The 18394-nt window shown below is 30.8% G+C and overlaps 1 protein-coding gene across 4 annotated transcripts in view; it reads right to left on the bottom strand.

The window, feature by feature from the left end:
• The window catches only part of LOC117123561 (slit homolog 2 protein-like), a 101557-nt gene that overhangs the window by 40783 nt on the left and 42380 nt on the right, over positions 1-18394 (bottom strand). For all 4 annotated transcript variants that reach the window (XM_033269535.1, XM_033269536.1, XM_033269537.1 and 1 more), the window contains one exon: positions 3934-4072. In XM_033269535.1, the coding sequence (XP_033125426.1) occupies positions 3934-4072 (139 nt within the window). The remainder of the gene's footprint in view (positions 1-3933; positions 4073-18394) is intronic.

Raw genomic sequence — 18394 nt, 5'->3', positions numbered from 1 at the left:
GGGGATCCGGTCAAGGGGACTGTTTATCCCAATAAAAACAAGCTGTTGTAAATGTCAGAAACTCATTTATTAATTTTAGAAAACAATTTCATGTAATCTGTATGGAAGTATTGTTGCATTTAAGGTACTACAAATGTAACTTTTTTTTTTTCTTTTTTTTTTTCAGCAATAGCCCTATATAGTACAGGGAGTTGTGATTCTTGAAAACACAAGTATTGAGGGAGTATAGATGATAAGAAGATAGCAAATATTTGAATCGTCTCAAGATGAACAGAATTAATCAGTCTCGCCTTTATGACCTCAAAAACTTAAATATTCATTCCTCACATTTTCAATCATAATAATGACATTAAAATAAAGGCCATTAACCTCATACCTCTTCTGTCTACAAGCTACAGGTTCTTCTTTTCCAATATGAAATGAAGGTATAAAAATCCACATTAAAATGATAATTGAACATTGACTGATGGCATCTTTTTCTATTAATACAATAGGTGTGCATGTATTTTTGACTGGTTACTCAGAATGATTCACGATGGAAATTAGTACTAAACACCATTAAAATCCCAGCTTGATAATCATAATTGGCAAAAAAGCAACAGCATGCAACACATTTACTTCTTAATAAATGAATCATAGCAAAAACCCTATAGGATAACATTTAAGAAATGAACTGGAGCTGTAGTTTGATGATTAGATGCCTTCTAATCCCAGAATCCAAGTCTAATTCATGCGGAGAGATTCCTATTCTCCCGCAAGTCGCAGGACTCACCCGAAAATCGGGATGGTTCCCACACTTCCGCAAGTAAGCAAGATTTGCCCAGAAAATAACCCATTTCAAGGAAATTCATATAATATTTACTTGTTTTTTTCAACTTTATTATCAATTTTCTCATGGAAGTTACATGCCGATAAATATCACCATGAGCTGCACAATAAAATTAAAATGCGTTAAGAAAGCTCATTTAACTAGATCTCCTGAAAGTGATTTCTTCCACTTTAAGACCTCTGATGTTGTTATTATTATATAAATTATAAATAGTCTGATTTTTCTCTCAAAACTAAACCAACTCCCTAAGCGTTACATAATGAAAACTTTTGAAGCAAACTTACACTACACATTCTATATTATGTAGCATTGTACGTCACACTAAAAATAAAATTACTAAATTTATAGAAATGTTAGTTCTTATATCAAGACAAGCACTAGGTATTTTAGAAACAAATTCAGCATTATTATATAAAAGTAGATTTAAAATCACCTGGAATAAATGTGGCTTTTAACATTTTTAAAATATATTTCCTGCAATTTAACTCTTGGGATTGGTGATGTGGTCTTATTTCCGTTGGAATGACTCTAGGGTGAACAAAAACATGTTGAAAAATGTCTTTTCATAGTTCATGTTCTACAAAATCGAATTGTATTCTTGACCATCAGAATATTCTAGCATGGATCTCTAGACCTTCAAGCATCTGTCATGAGGTTTCCACAGGACTCCTAGCTACTATTGAGAGATTTTGGGGTTTATTTTTCAAGTTAAGTGCTTATGGCAGAAATAAATTGCAACCAGGAGCTTATTTGACAATAGATGTAACTGGTATTCATCGACAGGCAGAGCCAAATCCGGTAAAGTTACTCCATAAGAATAGCCAAGTGACTCACAGGAAGAATAATTAGCATACTATGAACAATACTTTTTTAAAAATAAAGCAATTTTTACTTTCTTGTCTATGAATTTTCTGTTACAATAAGTGTACTTACACCTACATGCATTGTTCTTTATTTTATAGGATATTGCAGTCAAGGATTTGACTCTGCAACTAAAATGATTTAACTAATTACTAATTAAATTAGTGATTAATAGAAATATATCTTTCTTATTGTTGCTTGTGCTGTTCCAATAAGTGTACTTGCACCAAAATACATCATTATTCTTACTTTACTGCAAAATACACTTACGTGTTCATTTACTATAGTCACCGACCAAGCAAGGACCTATACATTTAATCTTAATGTTAGCAGTCAAGGATATCTGACTCTGCAACTAAAATGATTTAACTAATTACTAATTAAATTATTGATTAATAGAAATCTTCCTTTTTTGTTGTCGGCTACTTTGCTGTTCCAATAACAGTTGTTAATTTGGTAATGTGTAGGTCATAATACTGTTTTCAGATCAATGCTCAATTTATTAACAGCTTAATGTCAGTATTTGGGGATTACCTGACTAAGGAAATAAAAAGATCTACTTGATTAATTCATTAACGCATTCAATCATAGTTCTTCCTTTGATCTGTTTGTATTCATTCTGAATCTATTGATTTGCCATTTATTCATTAGTACATTCGTATGAAGGTTAATTACCTAATTGATTGTTTGCTTAACCTAATTCAATTAATCCAATAGATAAATACAAATCTTATTATGGATACTCATTTACTGTGAGTTTGCTGTGCTTCCTTCAATCCAGGTAATTGCTATAAATATATTTAATCTGAATTTCTATTTATAAAACCAAATCATGGAAATACAGACCTATTCACAATCATATAGGAACAAAAAGAAGTTCATTAAATCAAATACTATTATAACTGAGAAGCCTAAATATACTGCAAATTTTCTCATGTTCTCATGTTTTTTCAACTAGTTGTTGATACATATGACTCAGTTAATATCGATAAGTGATGCTGCAATTCTGCCACTTCTGTATGTCATCGCCAACCTGATGATGTTCCCCTGAGACATGTGTGATGGGGAAGGGGTAAAACAGGGTCGATTCAACGATAGATTCTCTTCAAATTAACCAGTGAAGAAAACAGGAAGGGGCTAGATATAAACTTGTTTGGTAAACCTCTCTGATTGGGGCTAAGGGATCCTGGACTAAGTAACTTGGATTTAAAGGATATGATGATACAGGGAAATTGTTAATGGCTTGGTAGAGCTGCTAAAGTCATGTCAGAAAAAAAACTAAGTATATACATGTGAAATATTGTACATACTTGACAATCCTTTTTTCTTTGCTTGGAGGGATTTGTAAGACAAAATTTAATTTAGAGGTCTTCAAAATAAAGTTATTGGTCAAGGTTCTGTGAACCATTTTGCTTTATTTATCTGACCTAAACCAATGGCATCTTTAAATATCTTGACTGTGCTTTTTATTTTAAAGATATAAAACTGTTGAACATAAATGGAGGGCTATCATCTGCTAAAAAACAGGACACTTGTTTATTTCCGAACTTTCAGGTTTTTACTATACTGAAAAAGTTCCGTTTCAGTTGCAGAGGTTGAGCATTCCTAACCAGTTAGCAACTGCTGGAATCGGCCCCCAGGCTATTTCTAAAGGGTCAAGATTGTTCTTAACTACAGATACTAAATGGCCAGGGTTTGTTTTTATATGCACTACAGTATGCTTATAAAAGACTTTCAATCCACCATTTTATATTTTCCCTCCAGAATTTACCAAGGATCCTCCACAAGTACCAAACTTCCGTTTAACAGAAGAGTGGATAAAGAAAAACGATTTCAAAAGATGAGTTACAAACAAATTCACAAAGCACATTTTACTCTTGAAGAAATAGGTCTACTGTCTAAAAAAACTCGGACAATCACATTTCCTAGGCACCCCTCACCTCCCACCTACTAACTAGAAATTTGTTGAGCAAAAAGATTAGGCTCAGGTAAGTAAAAATACCTCATATAAACTTTTGCATCTAAGTTTTCCCCCCGCTTAATCATTGAGGCTCTCAACCTATGCTTCATGTCTCCATATCAGCCCGATGTCAATGTTTGATTTTTAAAGAGTTTTAGAAATTTTATTTATAGACAGATGTAAAATAACCTTAGGCAACCAGCTCTTATTTTCTTTGAAGTTTTATTTTGTAAATAAAGTACATAAAGTATAAATGTTTGGTAACAAAATAAGGGGAACTTACAATTCTACCATGTCTATTGGGAATGCATGTGGAAGCTCTGTCATGCCCTGCCCCCGGCAATCCACCACATCTGATTGACAGGAACACTTCTCAGGGCAGAGAGGCTCAATCTTACACTGTTTGTCGTGGTCTTCCTCTCCTAAAAAGTCAATAGAAGTAGTTCAATTAGATTTATTCAACTCAAACCTCATCTTTGTTGCACTTTTGTTGGTAAAGTAGTACTTTAAAACCAGTAGGTACTTCATTCCATTTTAGGTTAGTAGATGCTACAAGAGATTCTTTGAAATATCATGCACTATACTAATTCAGACTTACAAAAAAACTTGAAGAAAATGCTTTATATGCCATTCAACAATGACACCTTCTGTATGGCAGGACAACAGGATCAAAGTTAATGGGAGAAAAGCATTATTGAAGCAAAATTGTCAATATTTACATGTGAATAACAAGTACTGTAGTGATTTTGCTTTTAAAATGAACAATTTCATGAAAGACAGTTCTGGCTTATATAGTCCCACTACAGATTGATAGCTGAAGATTTTGAATCATATAGATTTTAACAAAAGAAGGCATTTTAGCAGGTTGACAGGGTCAGATAAAATAGAAATCCATCAGTTAACGTTCCTTCACATTTCTTTCTAATAATACGTTTTGCAATATTATGGAAATCTGTGTCTCCACCGAAACAAAACTTGTGTATTTCAGTATAAGCAAAGTTTTCAAATATCCTTAGGCCAGATGGCCTGAATAGGTCTAACCTCTACTAGGGCCACATGGGAATCTGAGGCATTAACCTTTCGTACAACACCATCCAGCAGACATGCACCCGAAGCCACCATAAACTGCAGATCGGGCTAGGGGCCTAGGTACTTTTGGACGATCTCCTTTATTGTTGGGGATATGCATTGGGCTTCGAGGCATCTTGTGGAGATATTTACTTGAGTAACTCTAGGGAGTGAGGCCTAAAACAACTTCCCTTCTGTCATACTATAGTGCAAAGCAGCTCAGTAAAACCAATATCTTTTGTTGGTTCTTGTGTATTACACTCAGTCAAAGGTCTTGATTTGCAGAAAAGCTTTAAATGACATTTGTCAATCAATCAACTTGACACGAAGGTGATAATTTGAATCAAAGTTTAGTTTATTCATATAAATGTTGAATTTTGATATGGAAAATAGTTTAGAAGTTTATATTATTGACCCTCCCTACTAAAGAAAATGATTGACCGAATCTGTTTTTGTTGTGAAAACGTTTTAACAAATCTCAATGACATTTCTTTCAACTAAACCTAAGCCATTTAGACTATCATTTGTTTACAGTAGGCCATATATTCTGTGAAAACTACAGTGCTATATCAAAGCCACTTCTCCCAAACTGTGACATTTCAGGATTTTAAAAATATTACCTATGCAATGTCAACAAACAACAATCAACAATTTGTTTACAGGTCTTATATTGGCTAAATTGACTTTCATTTTGTTTGTTTAATTTAAATCAAATCAAAGCTAAGAAAAACAAAATATTAAAATATAACAATGTGGCAATGACAGACAGAAAACAATGACGATATTACAATTTAATAATTATATATTTAACAGGTGAGATATAGTAGGCCTAATGTTCTCTTTAGTATTTTCCTATCCTGTGATAAGCATCAAGTGCTATATGTATTTAGGATCACATTCTAAATGGTCCTAACCTACTGAGTTAATGTCACCTGGGTGTTAATTAATAGGTCAAAGGTTTGTTAAGATATGACACGTTCACACTCCAGGGTGTCAAATCCCATTGGGCGAGCATGCCTGAATAAAATGACAGAATGCACCCTCTACTAAAATTGACACCATTTGGTCATCTTATATTTCCAAGTGATAATGATATAATTTGAATTGTGTGTGTGCAGAGCTGTATCTTAAAGGGGCATGACCAACTTTGTGAGAGAGTTTGTTCTGATTAACCATATGTAAAGTAATTACTTGGTATATAAACGATTATATAAAATATAAATTTATACAGAAATACTTACAGTATGAACAACAACTAAAATAAAAAATAATCAATTAATATAATTCTTTAAATATAATATAAATTAAATTATAATTTTAAATATTACCTGATACAAAAAAATCCCTGTCATTGATTATTTAATTTTAATCATGGTATGCAGAATTTTTAAGATAATTATAAATAACTATTCCTCCTTGACACACAATAGAGTTGAATAGCTTGGTTATATTTCAATGGGTTATCTTTTAAATATAGAAAGTAGCACAATATGGCTGACAACAGTATATAGTAGTAAAATGAGCCATTGTGCTTGGTTTAATTATCGATCAAACAGTTCTACAGATAGTAGTCAAGGTAAGTTACTGAACCCACAAAATAACGTAAATTCTTGCAAGTCATAATTTACTGCGGCAAAATAACATCTTAAAGTAATTTAATATAATACTTAAGTTTTATAAGACGGCATATGCAAGCAATAGGTCAGTCAGTGAGGCAGTACAAAAATAAGAGAAAAGGCTGGCTAAGAGTTAAGACAGTCCGTTGGAAATTCTGTACAGCGCTTCTCATTATTCATAGTCATGGCATGGATATGTTTACCATTACTTAAACTTGTCAAGTCACTGGCCTTTAAGAACATAATGTGAATATGTTAAATCTAAGCTTGTATAGCCTTTAGCGATGAGTATCTTCTTAAACTTTCACACCGACGACCAACTTCAACACTCAAAACTTGATACAGCTCCAATTTCCTCACAGCAGAATCTTAATGTTGGATATTTTAATGTTGATTTTCTCAGGTGTGTTTGTGTTCTATTTAAGTCACATGAACATAATTTGATGATCTCTGTTACAAAATAATATAATTTAGGAATTTTTCCCTTGTGGGATTTCAATGGTTTTAGGACATAATCTATGGAATTTGGAGTCAGTCTGGAGACTAGTATGATAACTTTACATCCAGATTTTAGATTGTGTTTATAGATCTAAAAGTAATTTTCCTCAAGATTCTAATGGACTCACCTACCATCAATTACAACATAAAGTTTACTGATAGACTCTTACAGGTGAAGGAATTTAAAATAAAGGCAGAACTAATGAACCTAACTGGGAGTAAACTAGAACTTAGAAAGCTGTGATTTTCAGATAGAATTACGATAACAATTAGAAATATTTTTTTTGTAATACTAGAATAGATTTTCATGGTTACAGCATTTGTATAGAGTTGTAGCTGGTGGTTAAGATGCTGCCTTCTAATCCCAGGTTCCTGGGTACATGTCCTTTCAGAATACACAATTTTTTTTTCTCATGACAAAAACAACTCTACTCTTTAAGCCTCGTATATGATGAGACGTAGTTAAATTAGAGTATCATGTGTATGTTTGTCTTGTGTAAGGAATTTCTACTTATTATACAAGACAGGTTTTAATATTGTAATTGGCAACCCTGGCCCATGTGAATAAAAACCTTAGCAAAATATTTTACATATTAATTATAAATCTGATTTCAATTTTCTTCTGTATTGCTCTGTACATAGTTATTTTAAGTGGTTTCCAAAATTGATGACTGTCCAACACTGGGGAATATGTATGTATATTTTCTGTTATTGAATTAGGCTTAAGAGAAAAATAAGTTGTAAAATGACAAATTGAGGGAAATAATTGAACTTTAAATTATTTAAAATCATTTAGATGATATGGGGCACAGTATGAGACAAACTTCAGTATGGCATGCCATTTAAAGACATTCCCTCTAAATCAAAGAGCAATTGCATACACAGTGGATACATTTCAGATTATTAGTAGTATACATTTCACTTTTAAGTGAAATGAATTTTACTTAAATGCAAACTTTACTAATGTGCACTTGCATTATTTACATAAAAATAACAATACAAATTAAACCTACATAAAATAAATCTTAACCAAAGTAGAAAAGTTTGATAATAGAATTTAACTTAAATTGGATGCTATGATGATGACAAGATGGCTTGCCTTATTTCAGCTCTGTAGAAGATACTTTAAACATGCATCTCAGTTCAACTTCATCATTATTCATCATCTATTCATGTTTGAGCATTTTAATGGAATCCATACTTTCTGTAGGTACCTCTCAAATTGGAGCCAGATTGTAAAATTGTGAGCAAGCAACAAATCCATCATTCCAAACCAGGATAGCTTATTATAGGGAAATCAATTGTTCCCAAGAGTCGAAATACCTGATCAACTTTCCTAATGAAAATAAATCCTCTCTATTACTACACTTGTGCAAACAATTGGAGTATAGTAGTCAGGGCTTCTAAATATAATCTGTCCTATTAACTGGTCAATTAATATAAGAGCCAATTACTTAAATCCCTAGACATCCAGTTTCCTCTGATTTTCATTATACTTGCCTTAGAGGCTGGCTAGATTTTTTTCTCATTTACAAATTTATCTTCTTTCATGCTATATTTTGGATTTATATTTATGTTTCCAGGCATTATTTCAATGTACTTGTTAGCTTTTTTCCTAAAGTAAAGTTAGATTATTTAATACGTTATTTCACAACTTCATGCTAACAGTTCAGGGTTAATGGTATTTTTTGTGTGTTTTGATGCTCATACATAATTTTGTTCAATTGAACGTCCTTGGTTTTCAACTCGGTATACTGTAGTGTGTTTTGAGAAAACAATATTTAATTGACAGATATGATATATATCTACTGAACTTCCTATCTATAATCTATTTTAGAATTTAGTTGGCATAACAACACAAAAGAGTTGGCCTAAAGTTGAAATAAAACCCTTTGATAATAGACAGAAGTGAAGAAAAAGTCACAGAAGTACCATCAAGCCAGTTTCCCCAGCCCTGTCAGCTCAATCTAAACTCTAAACACAGACAGTGTGGTTAACAAAGTCTTCCAATCATGAAAAACAATATAAAAAAACCTGTCTCTGGATTACTTTCTTAGTTTGAAGAAAAAAGGATGACCGACCATTTTGTTTTACATGGCCTTATATTAACCCTTTCCCCCTCTAGACGTCACCACTTGGCTATGAGCCAGACAGTTTTTATTAGAATAAAGCTTCATAATAATAGGCTACACTATTATGGGTGGTACCATTTGCTCCTCATTAACTTGTATGTAAAACATTTGTATCTATCATCATATGTCATAAAGTTAATGTCTAATGGGAAGGAAAATAACAGCTTTGTTAATATATTTGTCCTAAACTATCAATATCAATAAAGAAACTATTAGTAATGTGCAAGTATTGCAGACAAGTATGGGTATTCACAAAGTAGCTAAATTTATCATTTCCAGTTCGCACAAGAAAAATGTTACACGAGTCCTTCATTGTGGCGTCGTGTATATCCTTTCTATCTTCAAATCAATTGTACAAACTTCTAAACAATGTTTGGATTCGCTCATATGATGATGACAGTATCTCAGTAGGAACACAGGAAGTCTGTGTTACATTTAGCATGTGTCCTGTGTAATATTTTATCTGGTGTGAATGGGGTATTAAATAACCTCATTACCTTAAAAACAGGTGAGAGAATATAAAAATATTTAAATATATATATATTATAATTTATTAAACTATATTAAAAAATTGTCTCTAAGTACACCCAAAAATGTTTTACATAAAGAATGAATATGTTAAATGCAGAATCATTTTCCTAATCAATTATCATCATGATTCAATGTTTGTGTAGGCTAACCAGGATTGTAGTCTATCTATGACTTCCACTTCTAATATCCCAACCACCAAATTGCGAGCTTTCAATCCCTACTCGGAGTCATGTGACCTTCAGATATAAAGCACATGCCCTCGAATAAAAACCGCAAATGTTCAATTCCTCTTCCCTCATTTTACTTCCAGTGTGCACGTTCTCATCTAATTAAATATTCGAAGAATTAAATATATCATCGCAAAATCAATTCTTCAAATATCTAATTAAATATTCGAAGAATTGATTTTGTGATGATATTAAGTTTGCCAGTTATTATTAGAATTTAAATACAGTTCTGACAAGCGAGGAAATTAAATTCAATCAAATACGGACCATCATCCCACTAGCAAAGGAGACGTCAGCGGGGCTCCAGGAAGGCACATGACCCCGTCTGGGAACCCTGGACTGCACCTTCTGGGAAAGCTACTTTGGAATAAACATTTTTATAGTCTTAAAATGCCATTTCCGGACATTTAGAAGGGCCTCTTAAAATTTGCTCCAAACATGGTGGACTGAGTATACTTTTTAATTTGTCGAGAACCAAAACCTCTCAATCGAAAACCTTGGACCATCTATCAGGGACTTGAACTCCTTGTCGGGGAATATCTGCCGCCACTTCCAAATAGGAAGATTGCACTAAACGCATCTGTTGTTGATACATTCTTGGCTGATGTCTGTCACAATGGTTTTTAATATCAAATAAAAAGATAAATTCATGTAAGCATATTCATGATTAAAAGGAAAAAAACAAGTTATTTTAAACTTTTGTGATAGTGTACACCAGATCGACACAAATGTCTGCTAATTTATGAACCATTTACTACAAAAATCCTGAAATTTATTATCATCACCTGATTTAAGCGGTATAATACAAAGAGTATAGAAGCGGTATCATATATAAATTGATTGATGAGAATAATTGATTTTTTCATTCAAATTTTTAACTGAAACCTAATAATAAATTATAATGTAGTTTTCGGCACATTACATTTTTAAACAGAAAAACAAAATGTTTTCATGTTACACCAAAAATAAAATTAAAATATAGGATTTAAATAAACCTCCAATTACCTTTTACTTTTTTAAAGAATTTAATATAAAGCATTAACTTTGTTAAGACATCTATAGGTGTACTTAAATTTGAATACAATTTTGTGTTGTGTTTAAATTTTATATACTTGTACATGCCAAATAGGTAGCAATTTTTGAATATACAGTATATTTAACATTTGGACCAATATACTCTTCTTCTCTCATATTACTTTTATTACTAATTACAAAACCATCAGCCCAAAACGGAGCAAACAGATGTAGATATTAGAGTATCAAGTTTTATGAAAGATATTTATGATGACATAATACATAATAGGGAATCTAATTAAAAAAAATAATAGAATTTTACAAGTCCTTGGAAAAAAGTTAAATAACACATACTATAAACATATTTTGTATACTTTAGTATGACATTTTAACCTAACAAATAATCCGTTGCATAAATTTGTGAAAATTATATCTGATAGCCGAGCTGACAAGGATGAAATATGTCTCATTACTGTAAATATGGTCTGCATTAAAAGAATACTTTGGGAGAATGGTTAATTAAGCATGATCAATTAACCGTGATTAACTTCAATCGGAATTAACTAGTAGTAATGTAGATGGCTAATGTGGGATATAGACCGAGGAGAGAAACAGCCGAAACAAGTTTAAGGTGACCAGGGACAAAAATAGAACAAATTTTATAAGAATGCAAAATATGCATTGAGATAATTTCTGGAGATAAGAGGATGGTCCATCAATATTTAATATTTTCATCTTTGATTTTGTTTGATCAAATTTTTACAATCATTCAAGATCTAATCAGAAATTAAGCTCAAAACATTTCCAGTACCTTTAAGATTAGACATTTACATGTAAAGATTAATATAGGAAATTAAAATAAGTAAAAAAAAATTTAGGTACTGGTATATAATATACCAGCAGTTATTTCTCTTACAAATTAATTACACATGCCCTCTAGAGAAAATGTTTATTGGAACCAATAATTAATAAAGTGAACAGCAAGTTGTCTTACCAAACTACTAATTTCAAAAGCACATTGGAACTAAATTTTAGTTGTAAAATTATTACCTTAAAATGGCAGAGAATGCATTTCAGGATATCTAGAAAAACAAAAATTTCTGGGAAGTACTTTTCAAAACAACAATTTTGAGCCTGTAAATTCATCAAACTTTTGGTATAGCTATTCTTTATTCTTAGTTGTCTTGTGATCTTGTAAGCACATACTGTACATAAGTACAATTTCATTACTAGACTATTTCCTGAGGAAACTACATCAAACAGTGAACTAGAATAGAGTAATCAAAGCTCTCTAGTAATAAAAAAATACTATAGAGAACTCATTCAATACTTCAACTTTGGCTAACCTTTTCCCCCTTTATAGAACTATAGCAGTCAAGTTAGAACTCTTAAAGTGATCAACATTTTAAATCCTAAATGATCCCTGCATTCATTGTACTCTTCAATCTGACATATTTCCTCAAACTGACAAAACTAAATCAGTTTAATTTGGTATCTGACACTGTCATAGCAAGGGGTACCCCATTTAACTTGCTGTTTCTATTTCATATTAAATAGTCTGATTGGTTCTATCTAATTTTAGATCATTGTACACTCAAAGGAATTTAAATTCTGATAGAATTTCGTGATCAAAAGAATAGATCTGTTTTGCTCTCTCCCTGGAATTGTCCTGGTATAAAAAAAAAACAGTAGAAATTTAAGAATAAACACTACTACTAGGCCTATGTTGTGAGTCCTTGCATTAACTGACTACCATATTAATATTACAAATATTTCCCCCAATGTCAGAATAGGATAAATGCTGTTGCAATCGCAAGTCACTTCAGGTCATCGAACAATAAAACCAATTGAATCAAAGTTTATGTGATTGCAGTTCCCTAACATTGTGGTCAAAAAGCAAAATCTTCACCATCCTAACCATAAAAACTCTTCCACAAGATTTCAACTGGGGGTTTTACTTTGGGAGACTGACAGGATCGGACCTAGGTAGCTCCTTTGTTCAGACCCTTCTCAGACATGTTTGAATCCCTGTCGGCAAATATCTGGAGCCAGCATTCTTCAGAGACTAGTGAAAATTGATTAGGGGACAAATAGACTATGTTACCAACTCCTCTTTACTAACAAACTATTATATAATATTTGATTACTGCAAGATTAACAGTTGAATTCTGAGGGGCCTTTTAGGAACAAATGATTTGAGAAATCACCAGTTCATATGATTTGATTAGTGGGTGTACAATTACCAAGTATATTATAGTTAAGTTGTTTTCTTAACTCTTCAAAACTTCATACAAAATCCACAAATTGAATCCGGCATTCATGCTACAATAAGTATAAAAGAGAGACCGGTTTAACTTTTCAACAATTAATTTCTGGCCAACAAAAACCAACTGAACGGGAAATATAAACAAGTTTTGATTTCTTGAGTCGCTCAGCTGGACCTGAGGCATGTGTTGTTTTATCAGGTAGAAACCCAAATGATTGTCACGCGACAGACAGGAACATCTACGACACAAACCCACTTTTAACCCTCTTGGTAAACATAGGTTTACTTGTAGAATTGAGCTAAATTACCATTTTTTAATTAGAAATTAGAAAGTAATGACAAGAAAGAAATCAAGGATACAAACCCAATTTTAACCAGCTTTGAACATAATATACAGTAGGTCTACAATCTGAGGCATGCTAAATTTGAACAATATAATTATACATTCATTGGTTAATATTAGCTTGCAATTGAAAATTAGAAGAAAATAATTTTTCACTGAATAAACAGATACATCATAATAGTAATATTCCTAGGATAAAACCAAGTAAGTATACGTACTGCTACAATAAGTCGAAGATTTAATATGCATCATAACATCCTATCATTTGTGTAGACCTTTGAAATATTGGTTTAGTGGTACTTGATTTTTGATGTAAAAAAAATGTATATTAGAAAAAATAGAATTGTTTCAACCAGTAGCTCATTGGAAATTATTGATAACCTATTTGATCAAATGAGCAATTCAATATCTTTATTGAGTATTGGAGGATTTTTTTTGGGATTATGCATTTTGAGACATCCTATTGAAAATGCTCTATAAAAGCAAAACGTCGTCATTACCAATAACAACAACAATAATATGAATTTATAATGTGGATATATCCACGAAGGCTGCTTGCGGCGCCACAAATAAAGAACTGTCCTTGAGACTCAAGCTGGATGGTTTGGAAAACAAGACTAACAACTGTAAAATTTGAATTTCGGAACTAATTCTGGTAAATCACAAGTACTCAGGAAATTATGATGAACAAGAAATAAAATGCTTTGGGGTGATGTTAGGGTAGCATTACACTAACGAGCAAATATGGCGAAACCTTTTACCTGGTTTTAGCAAACCCGCCGTCCGCCACTAATGATTTCAAACAAAAACAAAATTGTATTTTTGGCCAATTAGCGCACTCGCTGCCACGAAAAAATGGAACTTTCAGAAAAAAAAATTAGTTTTTCTTTATTTTTATTCCACCCGCTCCTGCCTCAAAATCTCCAAAAATAAAGTATGCATATTTCTTCCTAATTTATATAAATTGAAAGCATTTAACCATCCAATTACTACACTGTTTACATTCACCAATGCATTTTTTTTAACTCCATCTGTTTTTTGAAAAACTATTTGCTACATAAGAAAGCAAAATTTTATTTTAATTTTTTTGTGCCCTCCTTTGACAATCTCTAAAAAAATAATCGTTTTGCAAAACAAGGTTTATAAAAGAAGTCTTGCATAATGGGAAATAAACAAACTGGCAAATTTAGTGTACCAGTAAGAAAAGCTTCTGCCAAGGCCTAGTAGTACATTGGACTCTAATGTTAGCCCCCAAGTCAGGGAAAGGCAACCTCATACTTTACAACTTTATCTCTTATGGTAATTATTTTTATCATAATAACAACAACACAAACTGTAAACACATTGTATAATGTAAGTTACCAGATATTGTCTATGTAATGTTTACTTACTCTATCGACACAAATATAGTATTAGGAATTATATAAATAATACATAAATACAGTAGTAAGTTAAATCTGATATTACATTTACATTTAGTCCAAACAGATTTAACTTACTATTTATGTATTATTTAGAGTATTTATGTATTATTTAGAGTATTCATGCAATGCCAGTGTGAAGTAGATTTTGTATACTGCACAATCAGGATTTATTTTACCTCTTTCTTGTAAATGAACTTGACATACTTGTGGATAAAATAATATAACTGTAATTAGCCGGAACACTTTAAAACTGTCAATCTACAGGTTATTTTAACTACTAAGCAAGAATAGAATTTAATGATCGACACAAACTATAAAACTTGGATTCAGACTAGCTGTCTCTTCTGGCAACACTGTTTTTTTTATTTTAAATCCCTCCAATCACATTAGTCTCCAACTGCAAACGTTTATTGATAAAACAACATTTAATTTTCTCGGAGGGATGAAATTACAGTGCAGTTGTTTTTTGATGAGAGATGTATAGTGGATTTTTATGTTAGTCTCGAAAGTTACCCTTTAAGCCAAATAGTAAATGAAATTAAGGTAATTTGGCTGTCAAGTGTGATGCACGCCAAAGGTGCCGTATGACAAGACTGTTCACGTATCAATTTGGGAGTTAATAAAGTTCATTAGTGTCACCTATTCTACCACTGACTTTGTTTTAAATTTCAATTAATTTGCTTCAGGTGCCACTGAATTATTTTTTATTATGGTTATATTCTTTCATGACAACCAAAAAAAGACAAACAATAAAAATAATTAAATAATTTAAACATGTTTATATATAATAATATATAAAATACTAGAAATAAAATATTTATTTTATTAATATGAACTTGCAGATTATACATTTTAGGTTTTGATTTATTATCACAGTTACATATTCTTCCATTGCAACATAATAAAGATGATTAAATAATTAGAATAATAATAATTTCAACATGTTTATATTAATAATATAAAATATAAGAAATTATATATTTTCGAAGTTATTATATATCAACTTGCAATATATTTTAGGTTTTGATTTATTATCACTGTTATATTCTTCCATGGCAACATAATAAACAAAGATTAACAAACAAAAATAAAAAATAATTTCAACATGTTTTTATACCGTATATATATAAAATACTAGAACGTAATATTTTCAAATTTTTTGAAATATACTAATAATATATTATAATATACTTGCAGTTAATATTTTTTTTTAGGTTTGACATATTATCAGCCATATATTCTTCCATGGCAAAAATAATAAAAGATGATAATAATCAATTAATTTTAACATGTTATATGTATTCTATAATAATATATTACTAGAAATCAATGATTTGTCAAGTTATCTTATTTATATGAACTTGCAATTAATACATTTTATGATATAGGTTTAATATAATTAATAAACAATTAACAAAATTTAATCATATATAAATTAATAATTTTATGTGATTCAATGTAATTTAACAGTTCACAACTAAACTGCTAAAAAGGTTACCATCTAAGGTATTATAGAATGTATCAGACTGCTCTAGGATTTGTATTTATTCATTTGATTAATTATTTATATAAATAATTAAGATATATATTTATGCATTTAATGATGCGATTTTAATTTAAATTTGGGTTTCATATAGGATCAAGCCTTTACTTGTATTTAGAGAAAAATTATCACTTGACACGGGGAAGATAATCAAATTCTTTCATGGAAAAAATAACAAAAAGTTAATTAATACGATCTGTAATGTAAATAATCCAAATATTAAATAATTATAAAGAATCAATAATGATTCATGTATGACATACCCATAGGTATGTAGGTTATAAAATCTATGAAATATTTTTAAAGATCCAATGAATGCCTTCATGGAAAAAAACATGATAAATTTGCCAGATACAAAGAAATAATTAACAGTAGATCACAATATGAATTTAATAAAAGGAAACAGCTTTGAATGGAGATGACATGTCTATTATCATAATAAAGTGAAACCACACTTTAAAGAGTCAAGCCTTCATCACTATCACTTGGATAAATCCCAAAATACTTCTATACGACGGCTTTAGATTTAGTGTAGGCCAAGTGTGTAAATCAAAATTTTCCAATTTTTTTTTTTATTTTTTAATTACAGTACCCTTAATAGTACTACAAAAGGTGTCAAGTGGACATGTAAAGTTAACTAAAAATGAACTTTCAATATATTTGTATCTGTCAAACTCAATAAACATTGTTTGATCAAACAATATCAATAATTGCTTGTACCCCACTTCAGATATCTGATCTATTTTGGATTTCTTTCACTATAGTATTCTGCCTGGGACAGGCCTATATATTTAGCTTGTCATTATAGACAATCCCTTTTTATCTGTCAAACACAATAAATATTGTTTGATGCAAACAATATAAATAATTGTGTATGTTCCACTTAAGATATTTGATCAATTTGGATTTCTTTAACTACAGTATTCTGCCTACTATAGGCCTATATATTTTAGCCTGTCATTCAGCTCTAATAAATATGCTAAGTCTGATTATTATCTGTCGAGTTTGGCAGATAAAACTGTATTAGTGTACTTTATATATTTACAATTTCACATTATTTTTTCATTACATCTTTTTTTCATTCTTTACTACATTAATTCCTTCATTAATCATTCATGGTAGCCTACTTTTGTAGGACAAAGTTTAAATGCCTCTGTTATGATATGAAATCACCATGGATATTCAATATTATTCAAGTTTGCCTTGGGGTCTATTAAAGTTGTAATTCTATACAAAATTATTTGCATGTTGCCGTTAAAGGTTCAGTGAAGCAAAAATTGAATAATTTTTTAATGAAAAATTCATTAATTTTTTAGTTAATAGCTTCTTAGGGAATTTTAGAAACAATGGATTGAGATGCAAAGATGATAATAATACATCATTTAAGTTTATAGACACTCTTAAAAGTGAATTCACCTTATGTTGAAAATTTACGATGATGACATCGTGTAATTGTAACGTTTTGGCAATCATTGATGCTGATAAGTAATGCAAATGGAATATTGTAGCTTCCGCAATAATGGCATTACTCCGAACGAAGTAGACAAGTGTTTTTCTAAACTTATGCGACATATATTAATATAAGCCTATAGAATTATATTCCTATAATCTTATATCATATATGCTACTTTTTAAATTGAATCTTTAATTTACATATTAATAATATCATTAATTAACATTAATACCTTTCCTCAAGATGTTTTTGCTTTGTATATATCTTGGATACTTTGCCAGAATAAATAATAACACAAGTAATCTAAACTGCATTATGAGGCTCATGAAAGTGACTAAAAAGAGAAAAAAAAACATTTGTGGAAAAACAGAAGATTGTACCATATGGTTGGGAATTAGACAAAGGCAACATTACTCAGAAGACATCATAGACAAAGATTAATTATGTTAATTATGTGCTTCACATCCGAAAAGAACATTATAAAAAATGAATAAATGATATAGCAAACTGCAAAAATCTCCGACAGAGACACCTGATCAAAACAAAAGTAAAAAGTGGAGAAGGTTTGTAGTAATGCTCTTCTGATCTATTGCCATGAATGACTACCCACTCTTTGGCAAAAGTTCAAC

Source organism: Anneissia japonica, unplaced genomic scaffold (genome assembly GCF_011630105.1).
Source record: "Anneissia japonica isolate Jap-2015-1 unplaced genomic scaffold, ASM1163010v1 scaffold287714_len2871179_cov188, whole genome shotgun sequence".
NCBI classification, from domain to species: domain Eukaryota; kingdom Metazoa; phylum Echinodermata; class Crinoidea; order Comatulida; family Comatulidae; genus Anneissia; species Anneissia japonica.
Note: the sequence above shows the minus strand (reverse complement) of the source record. Positions and strands in the feature narration are given on the sequence as shown.